The sequence below is a fragment of the Pseudophryne corroboree genome, assembly GCF_028390025.1.
Source record: "Pseudophryne corroboree isolate aPseCor3 chromosome 3 unlocalized genomic scaffold, aPseCor3.hap2 SUPER_3_unloc_6, whole genome shotgun sequence".
NCBI classification, from domain to species: Eukaryota; Metazoa; Chordata; class Amphibia; order Anura; family Myobatrachidae; genus Pseudophryne; species Pseudophryne corroboree.
In genome coordinates, this window is record NW_026967552.1 from 472,555 (window position 1) to 490,237 (window position 17,683).

Sequence of the window (17,683 nt, forward strand, 5' to 3'; positions counted from 1 at the left end):
AATAGGTGAACTAAATCTCCCCTGTTTATTATTGTTAGTGGTTATAGTGAGTGCAGAGCCCCAGTGAGATAGATATAATATACTAATCCACAGCACTCACCAATCCTGGATTTGGGGTGCAACACAGTATGTGACCACATTGTTTAAATAAAATCACAGGGGGTCTGCACTCACTGTATTAACTAACAATAATAAACTGTGGATATTTAGTTCATGTATTGACCAATAAATTTAAATCTGCAGCCCCCCCCCCAGATTACTAGCATTGTATCAATTAACACCCAATTAAAACCCAATGGTTTTTTACTACTTTATTCAGCTCTTTATACACTTAATTTGCGTTTAATATATCACTGATTTATATTACATACTTTACTGTACTTAATAAAGGTTATATATTATTTATTAGTGCACAAACAGGACAGCACTTTCTCTTCTTTGGTGTTTTATTGTTTCATTATTGCAAAACCCATGTCACCTCTAATCCCACATGAACGTCCATGTCACCTCTAGTAATCCCACCTGAGCGTCCATGGTAATCCCACATGAGCGTCCATGTCACCTCTACTAATCCCACATGAGCGTCTATGTCACCTCTAGTAATCCCATATGAGCGTCCGTGTCACCTCTAGTAATCCCACATGAGCGTCCGTGTCACCTCTAGTAATCCCACATGAGCGTCCGTGTCACCTCTAGTAATCCCACATGAACGTCCGTGTCCCCTCTAGTAATCCCACATGAGGGTCCATGTCACCTCTAGTAATCCTACATGAGCATCCGTGTCACCTCTAGTAATCCCACATCAGAGTCCACGTCACCTCTAGTAATTCCACAAGAGCGTCCACGTCGCCTCTAGTAATCCCACGTGAGCGTCTGTCACTTCTAGTAATCCCACGTGAGCGTCTGTCACTTCTATTAATCCCACGTGAGCGTCCATGTCACCTCTAGTAATCCCACGTGAGCGTCCATGTCACCTCTAGTAATCCCACATGAGCGTCCATGTCACCTCTAGTAATCCCACATGAGCGTCCATGTCACCTCTAGTAATCCCACACGAGCGTCCATGTCACCTCTAGTAATCCCACATGAGCGTCCATGTCACCTCTAGTAATCCCACACGAGCATCCATGTCACCTCTAGTAATCCCACATGAGCGTTCAGTGTTGAATAAAATCCAGTCTAAGCATCCTATCTTTTTGTGTTTTGTAATAGACATAAAAGCAATGATTACAGGTAAAAAAAAATGGCAGTTATAGAATTATATATTGTATCCTGTAACACCCTGGGTCTTGTCTACTCATTTTATATATTAATGTATTTTATTTCCAGCAGATGGATACACAAGCAGGAATATCTCAGAAGGACATCTAATGTTATCCCCGGATTGTGAAATAAAAGATAGCGACAGACAGGATTCTCCAGGAGATAACCCCATTACCCCAATTATACATCCAGCTCTATCAGCTGATCCCCCTGATCCTGGGAAATGTTCTCCTGATCACTCTGATATTGGTGCATCTATTACAGCTCTGAGAGTAGATACAGAGTTTCCCTGTTCTATAGATGCCAAATGTTTTACACAGAACACAAACCTTATTACTCATCAGCCAGCTAAGGCAGGTGAGAGGCCATTTCTATGTTCTGAGTGTGGGAAATGTTTTACATATAAATCAAATCTTGTTAGACATCAGAGAAGTCACACAGGTGAGAAGCCGTATTCCTGTCCTGAGTGTGGGAAATGTTTTGCATACAAATCACATGTTGTTATTCATCAGCATGCTCACACAGGTGAATGGCCATTTTTCTGTTCTGAGTGTGGAAAACGTTTTACATATAAATCAAAACTTGTTACACATCAAAGAAGTCACACAGGTGAGAAGCCATATTCCTGTTCTGAGTGTAGGAAATGTTTTGCACGGAAATCAGATCTTGTTACACATCACAGAAGTCACACAGGTGAGAAACCGTATTCCTGTTCTGAGTGTGGGAAATGTTTTGCATCTAAATCAGAACTTGCTAAACATCAGAGAAGTCACACAGATGAAAAGCCGAATTCCTGTTCTGAGTGTGGGAAATGTTTTGCATCAAAATCAAATCTTGCTAGACATCAGAGAAGTCACAGAGGTGAGAAGCTGTATTCCTGTTCTGAGTGTGGGAAACGTTTTACATATAAATCAAATCTTGTTAAACATCAGAGAAGTCACACAGGTGAGAAGCCGTATTCCTGTTCTGAGTGTGGGAAATGTTTTGCACGGAAATCAGATCTTGTTATACATCAGAGAAGTCACACAGGTGAGAAGCCATTTCCATGTTCTGAGTGTGGGAAATGTTTCGCTCAGAAACAAGCTCTTGTTGTACATCGGAGTAGTCACACAGGTGAGAAGCCGTATTCCTGTTCTGAGTGTAGGAAATGTTTTTCATTGAAAGCAAATCTTGTTAGACATCAGAGAAGTCACACAGGTGAGAAGCCGTACAGGTGAGAAGCCGTATTTCTGTTCTGAGTGTGGGAAATGTTTTGCATATAAATCACATTTTGTTAGTCAGAGAAGTCACACAGGTGAGAAGCCATATTCCTGTTCTGAGTGTAGGAAATGTTTTACAAGGAAATCAGCTCTTGTTAGTCATGAGAGAAGTCACACAGGTGAGATGCCATATTCCTGTTCTGAGTGTAGGAAATGTTTTTCATCGAAACCAGATCTTGTTAGTCATCAGAGAAGTCACACAGGTAAGAAGCCATATTCCTGTTCTGAGTGTGGGAAATGTTTTGCATGAAAATCAGATCTTGTTACACATCAGAGAAGTCACACAGGTGAGAAGCCATATTCCTGTTCTGAGTGTGGGAAATGTTTTGCACGGAAATCCGTTCTTGTTAAACATAAGCGATTTCACAGGTGAGAAGCCATTTTCATGCTGTGAGAGATATAAATCCGCTCTTGTTGAACATATTAGACATTACCCAAGTACGGAAACATTTAAATCTTCTGGAGTATAATTTTCACTGTCATGCAATGTTCCTCAAGGGTCAAGCCTATCTCCTATGCTTTATGCAATATACAATCAGGTCCATAAATATTGGGACATTGACACAATTCTCATATTTTGTGCTCTATACACCATCACAATAGATTTGAAAAGAAACAAACAAGATGTGCTTTAACTGCAGACTTTCCGCTTTAATTTGCAGGTATTTAGATCAAATCAAGTGAACGGTGTAGGAATTATAACGGTTTCTATATGTGCCTCCCACTTTTTAAGGGACCAAAAGTAATGGGACAAACTAAACAATCCTAAATCAAACATTTACTTTTCTCTAACGTCCTAGAGGATGCTGGGGACTCCGTAAGGACCATGGGGATAGACGGGCTCCGCAGGAGACATGGGCACTTCAAGAAAGAATTTAGTTCCTGGTGTGCACTGGCTCCTCCCTCTATGCCCCTCCTCCAGACCTCAGTTTGATACTGTGCCCAGAGGAGCTGGGTGCTTTTCAGTGAGCTCTCCTGAGTTTGCTGATAGAAAGTATTTTGTTAGGTTTTTTATTTTCAGGAATCTTTGCTGGCAACAGGCTCCCTGCACCGTGGGACTGAGGGGAGAGAAGTGGCCCTACTCTCTGAAGATAGGTCCTGCTTCTTAGGCTACTGGACACCATTAGCTCCAGAGGGATCGTACACAGGATCTCGCCGTCCGTCCCAGAGCCGTACCGCCGTCCCCCTCGCAGAGCCGGAAGACAGAAGCCGGGTGAGTATGAGAAGAAAAGAAGACTTCACAGGCGGCAGAAGACTCCGTTCTTCACTGAGGTAACGCACAGCACTGCAGCTGTGCGCCATTGCTCCACACACCTCACATACTCCGGTCACTGTAAGGGTGCAGGGCGCAGGGGGGGCACCCTGGGCAGCATTTGGGACTTCATATTGGCAAAAAGAACACATATATACAGCTGGGCACTGTATATATGTATGAGCCCCCGCCAAAATTACTGTTTAAGCGGGACAGAAGCCCACTGCCGAGGGGGAGGGGCTTCTCCCTCAGCACTCACCGGCGCCATTTCTCTGACGTCCTAGTGGATGCTGGGACTTCCTTAAGGACCATGGGGATTAGCGGCTCCGCAGGAGACTGGGCACATCTAAAGAAAGCTTTAGGACTAGCTGGTGTGCACTGGCTCCTCCCCCTATGACCCTCCTCCAAGCCTCAGTTAGATTTCTGTGCCCGAACGAGAAGGGTGCACACTAGGAGGCTCTCCTGAGCTGCTTAGTGAAAAGTTAGTTTTAGGTTTTTTATTTTCAGTGAGTCCTGCTGGCAACAGGCTCACTGCATCGAGGGACTAAGGGGAGAAGAAGCGAACTCATCTGCGTGCAGAGTGGATTGGGCTTCTTGGCTACTGGACATTAGCTCCAGAGGGACGATCACAGGTTCAGCCTGGATGGGTCCCGGAGCCGCGCCGCCGGCCCACTTACAGAGCCAGAAGAGCGAAGAGGTCCGGAGAAAGCGGCGGCAGAAGACGTTCCTGTCTTCAGATAAGGTAGCGCACAGCACTGCAGCTGCGCGCCATTGCTCTCAGCACACTTCACACTCCGGTCACTGAGGGTGCAGGGCGCTGGGTGGGGGCGCCCTGAGACGCAATGAAAACACCTTAGATGGCAAAAGATGCATCACATATAGCTCCTGGGCTATATGGATGCATTTACCCATGCCAAAAATGTACAGAAAAACGGGAGATAAGGCCGCCGATAAGGGGGCGGAGCCTATCTCCTCAGCACACTGGCGCCATTTTCCCTCACAGCTCCGTTGGAGGGAAGCTCCCTGTCTCTCCCCTGCAGTCACTACACTACAGAAAGGGTTAAAAAAAGAGAGGGGGGCACAAATTAGGCGCAGTATAAAACAATACAGCAGCTATAAGGGGAAAAACACTTATATAAGGTTATCCCTGTATATATATAGCGCTCTGGTGTGTGCTGGCAAACTCTCCCTCTGTCTCCCCAAAGGGCTAGTGGGGTCCTGTCCTCTATCAGAGCATTCCCTGTGTGTGTGCTGTGTGTCGGTACGTTTGTGTCGACATGTATGAGGAGAAAAATGATGTGGAGACGGAGCAGAGTGTCTGTAATAGTGAGGTCACACCCTAGGGGGTCGACTCCTGAGTGGATGTACTGTTTAAAATTACGTGACAGTGTCAGCTCTGTATAAAAGACAGTTGTTGACATGGGACAGCCGGCTACTCAGCTTGTGTATGTCCAGACGTCTCATAGGCCGTCAGGGGCTCTAAAGCGCCCGTTACCTCAGATGGCAGATACAGATGCAGACAGGGATACTGACTCCTGTGTCGACGGTGAAGAGACAACCGTGTTTTCCAATAGGGCCACACGTTACACCTAGATAAGGACAGTATATTATTGCCTATAGAGCAATTAAAAGATGCATTTCTATATATGCATGATGCACAGCGGAATATTTGCAGACTGGCATCAAGTATAAGTGTGTTGTCCAATTCTACCAGTAAAGTGGTCAGGTGATGCGGATTCCAAACGGCATTTGGAAGTATTGCCTTAAAAAAGGGGACATTTGGGGTCGGTCTTTCAGACCGGGTGGCCACGGCAACAGCTGGGATATCCACGTTTGTACCTCAGTTCGCCTCACAAAATAAGACGCCGTATTATCAGGCGCAGACCTTGTTGGCAAGCGGACAAAAGGGTTCCTCTTTTCTGCGCGTGACAGAGGGAGAGGAAAAAGGCTGCGGAGATCAGCCAGTTCCCAGGAACAGAAACCCTTTCCCGCCTCTGCCAAGCTCTCAAACGCTAGGGCTTTACAAGCTCAGGCACGGTGGGGGCCCGTTCTCAATGAATTTCAGTGCGCAGTGGGCTCACTCGCAAGTAGACCCCTGGATCCTTCAGTTAATATTTCAGGGGTACAAATTGGAATTCGAGACGTATTCTCCTCGCCGTTTCCAAAAGTCTGTTTTACCAACAGGGAGGCAGTTTTGGAAGCCATTCACAAGCTGTATTCCCAGCAGGTGAAAATCAAGGTACCCCTCCTGCAACAAGGAACGGGGTATTATTCCACACTATTGTGGTACCGAAGCCAGACGGCTCGGTGAGACCGATTCTAAAATCTTTGAACACTTACATACAGAGGTTTAAATTCAAGATTGAGTCACTCAGAACAGTGATTGCGAACCTGGAAGAAGGGGATTACATGATGTCTTGGGACATCAAGGATGCTTACCTTCATGTCACAATTTACCCTTCTCACCAAGGGTATCTCAGGTTATGGTACAGAACTGTCACTATCCGTTCAGACGCTGCCGTAGGGATGGTCCACGGCACCCCGGGTCTTTACTGAAGTAATGACCGAAATGATGATATTCCTTCGAAGGAAGGAAATTTTAGTTATCCTTTACTTGGACGATTCCCTGATAAGGGTAAGATCCAGGGAACAGTTGGAGGTCGGTGTAGCACTATCTCAGGTAGTGTTGCGGCAGCACGATTGGATTCTCAATATTCCAAAATTGCAGCTGGTTCCGACGACTTGTCTTCTGTTCCTAGGGATGATCCTGGACACAGTCCAGAAAGACGGTGTTTCTCCCGGAGGAGAAAGCCAGGGAGTTAACCGAGCTAGTCAGGAACCTCCTAAAACCGAACCAAGTCTCAGTGCATCAATGCACAAGGGTTCTGGGTAAAAATGGTGGCTTCCTACGAAGCAATCCCATTCGGCAGATTCCACGCAAGAACTTTCCAGTGGAACCTACTGGACAAATGATCCGGGTCGCATCTTCAGATGCATCAGCGGATAACCCGGTCACCAAGGACAAGGGTGTCCCTCCTGTGGTGGTTGCAGAGTGCTCATCTTCTAGAGGGCCGCAGATTCGGCATTCAGGACTGGGTCCTGGAGACCACGGATGCCAGCCTGCAAGGCTGGGGAGCAGTCATACAGGGAAGGAATATCCAGGGCTTATGGTCAAGCCTGGAGACATCACTTCACATAAATATCCTGGAACTAAGGGCCATTTATAATGCCCTAAGTCAAGCAAAGCCTCTGCTTCAGCGTCAACCGGTATTGATCCAGTCGGACAACATCACGGCTGTCGCCCACGTAAACAGACAGGGCGGCACAAGAAGCAGGAGGGCAATGGCAGAAGCTGCAAGGATTCTCCGCTGGGCGGAAAATCATGTAATAGCACTGTCAGCAGTGTTCATTCCGGGAGTGGACAACTGGGAAGCAGACTTCCTCAGCAGGCACGACCTCCACCCGGGAGAGTGGGGACTTCACCCAGAAGTCTTCCAACTGATTGTAAACCGTTGGGAAAAACCAAAGGTGGACATGATGGCGTCCCGTCTCAACAAGAAACTGGACAGATATTGCGCAAGGTCAAGGGACCCTCAGGCAATAGCGGTGGATGCTCTGGTAACACCGTGGGTGTACCAGTCGGTGTATGGGTTCCCTCCTCTGCCTCTCATACCAAAAGTACTGAGAATCATAAGAAAGAGAGGAGTAAGAACTATACTCGTGGCTCCGGATTGGCCAAGAAGAACTTGGTACCCGGAACTGCAAGAGATGCTCACGGAGGATCCGTGGCCTCTACCTCTAAGAAAGGACCTGCTCCAGCAGGGACCTTGTCTGTTCCAAGACTTACCGTGGCTGTGTTTGACGCCATGGCGGTTGAACGCCGGATCCTGATGGAAAAAGGCATTCCAGATGAAGTCATCCCTACCCTGATCAAAGCCAGGAAGGATCTAACCGCGAAACATTATCACCGCATTTGGCGAAAATATGTTGCGTGGTGTGAGGCCAAGAAGGCCCCCACAGAGGAATTTCAACTGGGTCGTTTCTTACATTTCCTGCAAGCAGGACTGTCTATGGGCCTAAAATTAGGATCCATTAAGGTTCAAATTTCGGCCCTGTCGATCTTCTTCCAGAAAGAACTGGCTTCAGTGCCTGAAGTTCAGACGTTTGTCAAGGGGGTACTGCATATACAGCCTCCTTTTGTGCCACCAGTGGCACCTTGGGATCTCAAATGTAGTTTTAGGGTTCCTAAAATCACATTGGTGGAACCACTCACCACTGTGGACTTGAGATATCTCACATGGAAAGTGGTAATGCTGTTAGCCCTGGCTTCAGCCAGGCGTGTCTCAGAATGGGCGGCTTTATCATATAAAAGCCCTTACCTAATTCTTCATTCAGACAGGGCAGAATTGAGGACTCGTCCTCAATTTCTCCCTAAGGTGGTTTCAGGTTTTCACATGAACCAACCTATTGTGGTACCTGCGGCTACTAGGGACTTGGAGGACTCCAAGTTACTGGACGTAGTCAGGGCCCTGAAAATATATGTTTCCAGGACGGCTGGAGTCAGAAAATCTGACTCGCTGTTTATCCTGTATGCACCCAACAAGCTGGGTGCTCCTGCTTCTAAGCAGACGATTGCTCGTTGGATTTGTAGTACAATTCAGCTTGCACATTCTGTGGCAGGACTGCCACAGCCAAAATCTGTTAAAGCCCATTCCACAAGGAAAGTGGGCTCATCTTGGGCGGCTGCCCAAGGGGTCTCGGCTTTACAACCTTGCCGAGCAGCTACTTGGTCAGGGGCAAACACGTTTGCAAAAATTTACAAATTCGATACCCTGGCTGAGGAGGACCTGGAGTTCTCTCATTCGGTGATGCAGAGTCATCCACACTCTCCCGCCCGTTTGGGAGCTTTGGTATAATCCCCATGGTCCTTAAGGAAGTCCCAGCATCCACTAGGACGTCAGAGAAAATAAGAATTTACTTACCGATAATTCTATTTCTCGTAGTCCGTAGTGGATGCTGGGCGCCCATCCCAAGTGCGGATTGTCTGCAATACCTGTATATAGTTATTGTTACAAAAAAATCGGGTTGTTTATTGTTGTGAGCCATCTTTTCAGAGGCTTCTAAGTTTATCATACTGTTAACTGGGTTCAGATCACAGGTTGTACGGTGTGATTGGTGTGGCTGGTATGAGTCTTACCCGGGATTCCAAATCCTTCCTTATTATGTACGCTTGTCCGGGCACAGTATCCTAACTGAGGCTTGGAGGAGGGTCATAGGGGGAGGAGCCAGTGCACACCAGCTAGTCCTAAAGCTTTCTTTAGATGTGCCCAGTCTCCTGCGGAGCCGCTAATCCCCATGGTCCTTAAGGAAGTCCCAGCATCCACTACGGACTACGAGAAATAGAATTATCGGTAAGTAAATTCTTATTTTTTTCTCCACAGCACCGCTGAGAGGAAGCTCCCCGGGCTCTCCCCTGCTGATACACGGTAGAAGAGGGTTGAAAAGAGAGGGGGGGCACATAATTAGGCACAAAAACTATACATACAGCAGCTACTGGGTTAACATTAAGTGACTGTTATTCCTAGGTTTATAGCGCTGGGGTGTGTGCTGGCATACTCTCTGTCTCTCCAAAGGGCCTTGGGGAACTGTCTTCAGAAAGGACATTCCCTGTGTGTGTGGTGTGTCGGTACGCTTGTGTCGACATGTCTGATGAGGAAGGCTATGTGGGAGAGGAGCGGGAGCAAATGAATGTGGTGTCTGCCGACGGCGCCGACACCTGATTGGATGGATATGTGGAAGGTTTTAAATGCTAGTGTTAACTCTTTGCACAAAAGATTAGATAAGGCTGAAGCATTGGGACAGTCAGGGTCTCAACCCATGCCTGATCCTATGTCGCAGGTACCGTCAGGGTCTCATAAGCACCCACTATCCCAAATTGTTGACACAGATACCGACATGGATTCTGACTCCAGTGTCGATTATGATGATGCAAAGTTACAGCCAAAATTGGCTAAATCCCTTCGATATATGATTATAGCAATAAAGGATGTTTGGCACATCACAGAGGAAACCCCTGTCCCTGACACAAGGGTTTATATGTATAGGGGAAAGAAGCCTGAGGTAACTTTTCCCCCCTCACACGAACTGAATGAGTTATTGTGAAAAGGCTTGGGAATCTCCAGATAAAAAACTGCAGATTTCCAAACTGATTCTTCTGGCGTATCCTTTCCCGCCAACGGATAGGTTACGGTGGGAATCCTCCCCTAGGGTGGACAAAGCTTTAACACGCTTATCCAAAAAGGTAGCCCTGCCATCCCAGGATACGGCTACCCTCAAAGATGCTGCTGATCGCAAACAGGAGGTTACCCTGAAGTCCATTTATACACATTCGGGTACCTTACTAAGACCGGCAATTGCATCGGCCTGGGTGTGTAGTGCTGTAGCGGCATGGACGGATACCTTATCTGAGGAATTTGATACCCTAGATAAGGATACTGCATTATTGACCCTGGGGCATATTAAAGACGCTATGTCGATTTCTGCCAGAAGGGCCCTGTGGACTCGGCAATGGACAGGTGATGCCGACTCAAAAAGGCATATGGAGGTTTTACCTTACAGGGGTGAGGAATTGTTCGGGGAAGGTCTCTCGGGCCTGTTCTCCTCAGCTACAGCTGGAAAGTCAAATTTTTTGCCTTATGTTCCCTCACAGCCTAAGAGAGCACCGCATTATTAAATGCTGTCCTTTCGTTCACAAAGAAACAAGACAGTCTGAGGTGCGTCCTTTCTTGCCAGAGGTAGGGGCAGAGGAAAGAAGCTGCACAACACCGCTAGTTCCCAGGAAAAGAAGTCCTCCCCAGCCTCTGCAAAATCCACTGCATGACGCTGGGGCTCCACTGGCGGAGTCGGTCCCAGTGGGGGAACGTCTTCGGAATTTCAGCCACATGTGGGTTCACTCCCAGGTGGATCCCTGGGCAATAGAAGTTGTGTCTCAGGGTTACAAACTGGAATTCAAAGAGGTGCCTCCTCGCTGATATTTCAAATCGGCCCTACCAGCTTCCCCCCAAGAGAGGGAGATAGTGTTAAATGCAATACAAAAATTGTATCTTCAGCAGGTGGTGGTCAAGGTTCCGGTCCTTCAACAGGGAAGGGGTTATTATTCGACCATGTTTGTAGTCCCGAAACCGGACGGTTCGGTCAGACCCATATTGAATTTAAAATCTCTGAACCTATACTTGAAAAGGTTCAAGTTCAAGATGGAATCGCTAAGAGCGGTCATCGCAAGCCTGGAAGGGGGGGATTTTATGGTGTCACTGGACATAAAGGATGCGTACCTTCATGTCCCCATTTATCCACCTCATCAGGCGTACCTAAGATTTGCGGTACAGGATTGTCATTACCAATTTCAGACGTTGTCGTTTGGTCTCTCAACTGCCCGAGGATTTTCACCAAGGTAATGGTGGAAATGATGGTGCTCCTGCGGAAGCAAGGTGTCACAAATATCCCATACTTGGACGATCTCCTCATAAAAGCGAGTTCAAGAGAGCAGTTGCTGAATAGCATATCTCTTTCACTGAAAGTGTTACAGCAACACGGCTGGATTCTCAATATTCCAAAGTCGCAGTTGGTTCCTATGACTCGTCTGCCTTTCTTGGGCATGATTCTGGACACGACCCAGAAGAGGGTTATCTTCCGATAGAAAAAGCCCAGGAACTTATGATTCTGGTCAGGAACCTTTTGAAATCAAAACAGGTGTCAGTGCATCATTGCACTCGAAGCCTGGGAAAGATGGTGGCGTCATACGAGGCCATTCCCTTCGGCAGGTTCCATGCAAGGACTTTCCAATGGGATCTACTGGACAAGTGGTCTGGGTCACATCTACAGATGCATCGGTTGATCACCCTGTCTCCCAGGGCCAGGGTGTCACTCCTGTGGTGGCTGCAGAGTGCTCACCTTCTCGAGGGCCGCAGGATTGGATCCTGGTGACCACTGACGCAAGCCTCCAAAGTTGGGGAGCAGTGACACAGGGAAGAAATTTCTAAGGTCTTTGGTCAAGTTAAGAGACTTGTCTTCACATCAACATCCTGGAACTAAGGGCCATATACAACGCCCTACGTCAAGCGGAGACCTTACTTCGCGACCAACCAGTTCTGATCCAGTCAGACAACATCACGACAGTGGCTCATGTAAACCACTAAGGTGGCACAAGGAGCAGAGCGGCGATGGCGGAAGCCACCAGAATTCTTCGCTGGTCGGAGAATCATGTAAGCGCACTGTCAGCAGTGTTCATTCCGGGAGTGGACAACTGGGAAGCAGACTTCCTCAGCAGACACGACCTACACCCGGGGGAGTGGGGACTTCATCACGAAGTCTTCGCACAGATAACAAGTCGGTGGGAACTGCCACAGATGAACATGATGGCATCCCGCCTCAACAAAAAGCTACAGAGGTACTGCGCCAGGTCAAGAGACCCTCAGGCAGTAGCTGTAGACGCCCTGGTGACACCGTGGGCGTTCCAGTCAGTCTGTGTTTCCTCCTCTTCCTCTCATACCCAAGGTGTTGAGGATTATAAGAAAAAGAGGCGTGAGAACAATCCTCATTGTTCCAGATTGGCCACGAAGGACCTAGTACCCAGATCTGCAAGAAATGCTCACAGAAGATCCGTGACCTCTTCCTCTGAGACAGGACCTGTTGCAACAGGGGCCCTGTCTGTTCCAAGACTTACTGCGGCTGCGTTTGACGGCATGGCGGTTGAACGCCGGATCCTAGCAGAGAAAGGCATTCCGGTGGAGGTCATTTCTACGCTGATAAAGGCTAGGAAGGACGTGACATCTAAACATTATCACCGTATATGGCGAAAATATGTTTCTTGGTGTGAGGCCAGGAAGGCTTCTACGGAAGAATTCCAGCTGGGCCGTTTCCTTCACTTCCTACAGTCAGGAGTGAATTTGGGCCTAAAATTAGGCTCCATTAAGGTCCAGATTTCGGCCCTATCCATTTTCTTTCAAAAAGAGTTGGCTTCTCTACCAGAAGTTCAGACTTTTGTAAAGGGAGTGCTACATATTCAGCCTCCCTTTGTGCCTCCGGTGGCAACTTGGGATCTTAACGTGGTGTTAAGTTTCCTAAAGTCACACTGGTTTGAACCACTTAAAACGGTGGAGTTGAAATATCTCACGTGGAAGGCGGTCATGTTATTAGCCTTGGCTACGGCTAGGCGAGTGTCCGAATTAGCGGCTTTGTCACATAAAAGCCCCAATTTGGTCTTCCATATGTTTAGAGCAGAATTACGGACCCGTCCTCAATTTCTGCCGAAAGTGGTATCATCTTTTCATATGAACCAACCTATTGTGGTGCCTGTGGCTACACGTGACTTGGAGGATTCCGAGTTACTTGATGTGGTCAGGGCTTTGAAAATTTACGTGGCCAGAATGGCTAGAGTCAGGAACACTGAAGCGCTTTTTGTCCTGTATGCATCCAACAAGATTGGTACCCCTGCTTCAAAGCAAACTATTGCTCGCTGGATTTGTAACACGATTCAGCAAGCGCATTCTACGGCTGGATTGCCGTTAACAAAATCGGTCAAGGCCCATTCCACTAGGAAGGTGGGCTCTTCTTGGGCGGCTGCCCGAGGGGTCTCGGCACTACAGCTGTGTCGAGCTGCTACTTGGTCGGGTTCAAACACTTTTGAAAAATTCTATAAATTTGATACCCTGGCTGAGTAGGACCTCATGTTTGCTCAATCGGTGCTGCAGAGTCATCCGCACTCTCCCGCCTGTTTGGGAGCTTTGGTATAATCCCCATGGTCCTTACGGAGTCCCCAGCATCCTCTAGAACGTTAGAGAAAATAAGATTTAACTTACCGGTAAATCTATTTCTCGTAGTTCGTAGAGGATGCTGGGCGCCCGTCCCAAGTGCGGACTTCTTCTGCAATACTTGTATATAGTTATTGCTTCAATAAGGGTTACGTTATAGTTGCATCGGGCCTCCACTGATGCTATGTTGTTTTTCATACTGTTAACTAGATAGTATATCACAAGTTATATGGTGTGATTGGTGTGGCTGGTATTAGTCTTGCCCTGGATTAACAAAATCCTTTCCTCGTACTGTCAGTCTCCTCTGGGCATAGTTTCTCTAACTGAGGTCTGGAGGAGGGGCATAGAGGGAGGAGCCAGAGCACACCAGAATCTAAATTCTTCCTTAAAGTGCCCATGTCTTCTGCGGAGCCCGTCTATCCCCATGGTCCTTACGGAGTCCCCAGCATCCTCTACGGACTACGAGAAATAGATTTACCGGTAAGTAAAATCTTATTTTTAATACTTTGTTGCAAATCCTTTGCAGTTAATTACAGCCTGAAGTCTGGAACGCATAGACATCACCAGACGCTGGGTTTCATCCATGGTGATGCTCTGCCAGGCCTCTACTGCAACTGTCTTCAGTTCCTGCTTGTTCTTGGGGCATTTTCCCTTCAGTTTTGTCTTCATCAAGTGAAATGCATGCTCATTCGGATTCAGGTGGGGTGATTGACTTGGCCATTGCTTAACATTCCACTTGTTTGCCTTAAAAAAACGCTTTGGTTGCTTTTGCAGTATGCTTCGGGTCATTGTCCATCTGCACTGTGAAGCGCCTTCCAATGAGTTCTGAAGCATTTGCCTGAATATGAGCAGATAATATTGCCCGAAACACTTAAGAATTCATCCTGCTGCTTTTGTCAGCAGTCACATTATCAATAAATACAAGGAAACCAGTTCCATTGTCATCCATACATGCCCACGCAATGACACTACCACCACCATGCTTCACTGATGAGCTGGTATGTTTTGGATCATGAGCAGTTCCTTTCCTTCTCCATACTCTTTTCTTCCCATCACTCTGGTACAAGTTGATATTTGTCTCATCTGTTCATAGGATGTTGTTCCAGAACTGTAAAGTGTTTTTAGATGTTTGCAAACTCTAATCTGGTCTTCCTGTTTTTGTGGTGAACCCTCTATATTCACTCTTGCAAAGTCTTCTCTTGATTGTTGACTTTGACACTTATGCACCTACCTCCTGGAGAGTGCTCTTGATCTGGGCAACTGTTGTGAATGGGTATTTCTCCACCAGGGAAATAATTCTTCTGTCATCCACCACAGTTGTTTTCCGTGGTCTTCCGGGTCTTTTAGTGTTGCTGAGCTTTTCGGTGCGTTCTTTCTTTTTAAGAATGTTCCAAACAGTTGATTTGGCCACACCTAATGTCTTTGCTATCTCTGATGGGTTTGTTTTGATTTTTCAGCCTTATGATGACTTGCTTCACTGATAGTGACAGCCCTTTGGATCTCATATTGAGAGTCGACAGCAACAGATTCCAAATGCAAATGTCATACCTGGTATCTACTCCTGACCTTTTACCTGCTTAATTGATGATGAAATAGTGAGGGAATAGCCTACTTCTGTCCAAGAAATGGCCTTTGAGTCGATTGTCCCATTACTTTTGGTCCCTTAAAAAGTGGGAGGCACGGGGCGTGGCCTGGCTTCCTAATGGTGAGGTCCATCTCCAACTGAGCTCCAGGTACAGTGGCTCTAACCTCACCTTCCCTGGGCACCTATCCTCCTAGCTCCCTCACCCAACTGCTGGAGCCTCTACTGCGGTGCCCACCGTCTGTGAACGCTGGGATCCGCTGGCTGCAATCCACGCTCGGGGCCTACCTCTGCCCTTGAAGCCGCGGCCTCCAGTGACGTCCCGCTCCCGGAAGCGCTGCATGGCCGGTGCAGAGCTCCGGAGCTCGGCCGAACTCAGCGTTGGCTGCTGGGATAGGTTTCCTGCTCTGATACTCCCTGGTGGCTGGAAGTTCCCCCTGCCTCCTGCCCTCTGAGCCGATCCTGGGCATTCTGGCCGCGGCCCAGGCGCCCTCTGAAGCCGGGGACTAGATTTGTGGGCGGACCTGGACTGGACCTTCAGAAGAGGTGGGGACGGTCCACGGCACCTCTGGCTGTCTGCCTCATCCTGCTGCCATCTCCTGACCGCCTCTGGAGCCCCTCTGGAGCTGCAAGTTGCAGATACCTCTTTTTTATATGCCAGACTGGGTTTGATTCATGGTGCCCTGCCTGAGGTGCCTCTGGATATAGTTAGGGGTTACCTCTAATCTCTGTGCTTTCGCTCTCAGGGACTTGACTCTGGGTGGGCTGGGCTTGTGGACCCCCCCTCAATTCTAGCTTTGCACTCCCACCACCCCAGCTAACCTGTAGCAACCGAGGGCCTGCTGTACCCCTCGCAAGTACCCACTGGAGGTGACGGCCAGGGGGACCTGGGGTCTGAACAGGCTCAGTATCTCACATTCTTGCCACCTATACAGTCTGGCCCTGGTGTTACTCACGTCTGCGATGATCTCTGGATGAATAATACCCCATGGTCGGCCTGACCGCCCCATAACTCACCTGTGTCATTTCCTGCTCTCTAGCCCACCACTCCTTCCCCCTCTCTATTGCAACTTTACTGGAGAAGATAGACCTCTCCCTTGCCTGCATTCTGTCACAAAGGAACAAGAAGGCTCCCCAGGCCTCCACAAACTTCTTCGGCAGCAAGGCTAAGGGCACTCAGAACATGGTGCACTCCCCGGAGTCTCCTTCGTCCCCATGTTCTTCGGAGATGGGTATTGACCCTCAAATACAGGCAGTGATGTCTGGCCTTCTGGACGGCGTGCAAACAGCCTTTAAACAAGAACTGTCCAAAGCTGTTGCGGATTTCAAAATGGAGATTGCCTCACTTGGAAATCGTACGGATGCTTTGGAGATGCAGACGGACGACTTATGTCGCTCGCAACAGCATCTAGACTACGAGCTTTCGAGGCTCCATGCTGAAGTTGAGACCCTGAAGGAACGCCAAGTGGACCGAGAAAATCGATCCAGTCGCAATAATTTGCACATATGTAATGTGGCGGAATCAGTCCAGAGCTCTACATTGCCCTCCTTCTTGAAAGACCTTTTCCAGCATTTGGTTCCGGACTTGTCTGATGATGACTGCCTCTTTGATAGGGCACACAGGGCCCTGCGGGCCAAACCTTCTAAATCACAGCCCCCTCGGGACATTATAGCCCGTCTCCATTATTACCGCTCAAAGGAAAAAATAATTGCTGCCGTCCGGGATTCCTCTGATATAGCCTTCCGGGTCGTGCAATTACAGATTTACCAGGACTTGGCGCCCTCGACTATTCAGAAACGACGGGACCTCCAACCAATTACTAGACTTCTTCACCAACACCAAATTCGATATTGCTGGGGATTCCCCTTTCAGTTGCAGCTTTCTTTTAATGGCATCAACCATGCATTCAAGACCCTGGCACAAGGGCAGGAACTGCTTCGCAAGCTTGATCTTCTACCGAAATCATCGTCCTCTTCTGTCGACCCATCTGCTTAACCGAAGTCTCAACGGCCCCGTCTGCCTCAGCCGGACTGGAGGAGAGTGTCTCACCATAGGGGTGAAGATGCACCCCCCTGATTTGCCTGCCTTCTTTTCTTCTATAGGTTTCACTGTGCCATTGCATCAGGTTTGCTGGAGTTCCCCCCTGGACTGGACTGGCCGTCCCTAGTTCTCTGGACCCCCTTCTTAAATGCTGATTTGATATTTTGATCTTAATGATCTGTATTCAATAATAACAGTTTCTTTGAGTACTGCGGGTTCTTTGCAGTGCTGGTTGACCTGGTACCTGCTCCGTGGACCCCCCTAGTTTATTTCTGGAATTTTCTCTGACAGTTCTTTCTATGTTCCACTTGTTATGTCTCCTGTTGTATATTTTGCCTTTATGTTTTTGGTCACAAGAGGACCGGTTGTTATGCGGTTTGGTTATGATGCTTAACCTACTGTATGGACCACATGTTGCTATATTATTCCCTTTGATGTTCCCCTTCCCTCTCCTTCCTTCCCGATTCTCCTCCCCCC

At 47.9% G+C, this 17,683-nt stretch overlaps 2 protein-coding genes across 2 annotated transcripts in view; both read left to right on the forward strand.

Moving 5' to 3' along the window:
• The window catches only part of LOC134984519 (zinc finger protein 585A-like), a 189,314-nt gene extending 186,108 nt beyond the window's left edge, over nt 1–3,206 (forward strand). Inside the window, exons 6-9 of the mRNA XM_063950086.1 lie at nt 1,587–2,194; nt 2,282–2,476; nt 2,799–2,891; nt 3,185–3,206. Of these exons, the coding sequence (XP_063806156.1) occupies nt 1,587–2,194; nt 2,282–2,476; nt 2,799–2,891; nt 3,185–3,206 (918 nt within the window). The remainder of the gene's footprint in view (nt 1–1,586; nt 2,195–2,281; nt 2,477–2,798; nt 2,892–3,184) is intronic.
• The window catches only part of LOC134984531 (retinitis pigmentosa 1-like 1 protein), a 197,596-nt gene that overhangs the window by 34,851 nt on the left and 145,062 nt on the right, over nt 1–17,683 (forward strand). The window lies entirely within an intron of this gene.